This window comes from Haliaeetus leucocephalus, unplaced genomic scaffold (assembly GCF_000737465.1).
Source record: "Haliaeetus leucocephalus isolate CR32 unplaced genomic scaffold, Haliaeetus_leucocephalus-4.0 Scaffold1, whole genome shotgun sequence".
Lineage (NCBI taxonomy): Eukaryota > Metazoa > Chordata > Aves > Accipitriformes > Accipitridae > Haliaeetus > Haliaeetus leucocephalus.
Genome location: NW_010972437.1, coordinates 10,307,666 through 10,308,859, shown reverse-complemented (window position 1 = coordinate 10,308,859; position 1,194 = coordinate 10,307,666). Strand labels below are relative to the sequence as shown.

General features: G+C 48.6%; 1 protein-coding gene across 1 annotated transcript in view; it reads left to right on the top strand.

Moving 5' to 3' along the window:
* The first annotated feature begins 209 nt into the window (after positions 1-209).
* Positions 210-1,194, top strand: part of HOXD11 (homeobox D11) — a 17,165-nt gene continuing 16,180 nt past the window's right edge. The window contains exon 1 of the mRNA XM_010569346.1: positions 210-890. Coding sequence (XP_010567648.1) covers positions 284-890 — 607 coding nt within the window. The 5' untranslated portion in view covers positions 210-283. The remainder of the gene's footprint in view (positions 891-1,194) is intronic.

Sequence of the window (1,194 nt, the reverse complement as noted above, 5' to 3'; positions counted from 1 at the left end):
AACCGGCTATATTTGTACAAACGCTGCGCTCGTCTCTCCGTGCTGGGAGGGCTCTTTGGAGAGATCTTAGGAGCCTTTCCGAGGGGCTGATATAGATATAAGGACATTTCTACATCGCGTCACGTGACATAATTACCACTAGAATCAATCAAGATGAATTGCACGTCAGCACACGGTGGGGATTTTTTCTTAGTTGATCCTGTCCAAACCCTCTTGTGCAATAGATGGATCTTGTTCAATGCATTGAAGCCTCCTGGTTGCTTGCAATCGCAAAAAGGAAGACATGACTGAGTTTGACGATTGCAGTCACGGCACATCCAATATGTATCTGCCAGGGTGCGCTTATTACGTCTCACCCTCAGATTTCTCGACGAAACCCTCTTTTTTGTCGCAATCTTCGTCCTGTCAAATGACTTTTCCTTATTCTTCTAATTTACCTCACGTCCAACCTGTGCGCGAAGTAGCATTCAGGGAATACGGATTAGAGCGCAGCAAATGGCAGTATAGGGGCAGTTATGCTCCTTATTACTCAGCTGAAGAGGTGATGCACAGAGACTTTCTGCAGCCTGCGAACAGGAGGACGGAAATGTTATTCAAAACGGACCCTGTCTGCGGCCACCACGGACCGTCTCCCGCCGCCTCCAACTTCTACAGCTCGGTGGGGAGGAACGGCATCCTGCCGCAAGGCTTCGACCAGTTTTACGAGACAGCCCCCGGACCCCCGTACCAGCAGCACTCCGAGGGCGAGGGGGATGCGGACAAGGGCGACTTGAAAGCCCCGAGCAGCACTTGCAGTAAAACACCTTCCAGCCAAGAGAAGAAAGTGACACCAGCAAACAGCGCCGATTCCCCTTCTGGTGAGGCTGTTGCAGAGAAGAGCAACAGTTCAGGTAGGTATCAGTAGTAAATTGGGGGCAAGAGTACAAGGCCAACACTTTGTCAAGCCGCATTTTATGTGCAATTTTATAAGCATCCAAAGGATTTTATATATCCTATAAGATTTCCTTTACCGTTGTAAAGCGTGTTTACGATAGGAAACCAATTTAGGTGGGCTTAAGGTATTCTTGGAAGAGGATATTAATTGTTATTAAATTGTTGATTTGGCGGGGGGGAAACGGGGAGATTTCACAGGTAGTGCTCAGAGCTACCTTCGGTTTAGAGCTTAAGATCTTCGTTTGTTTGGGGCGGGGGGGG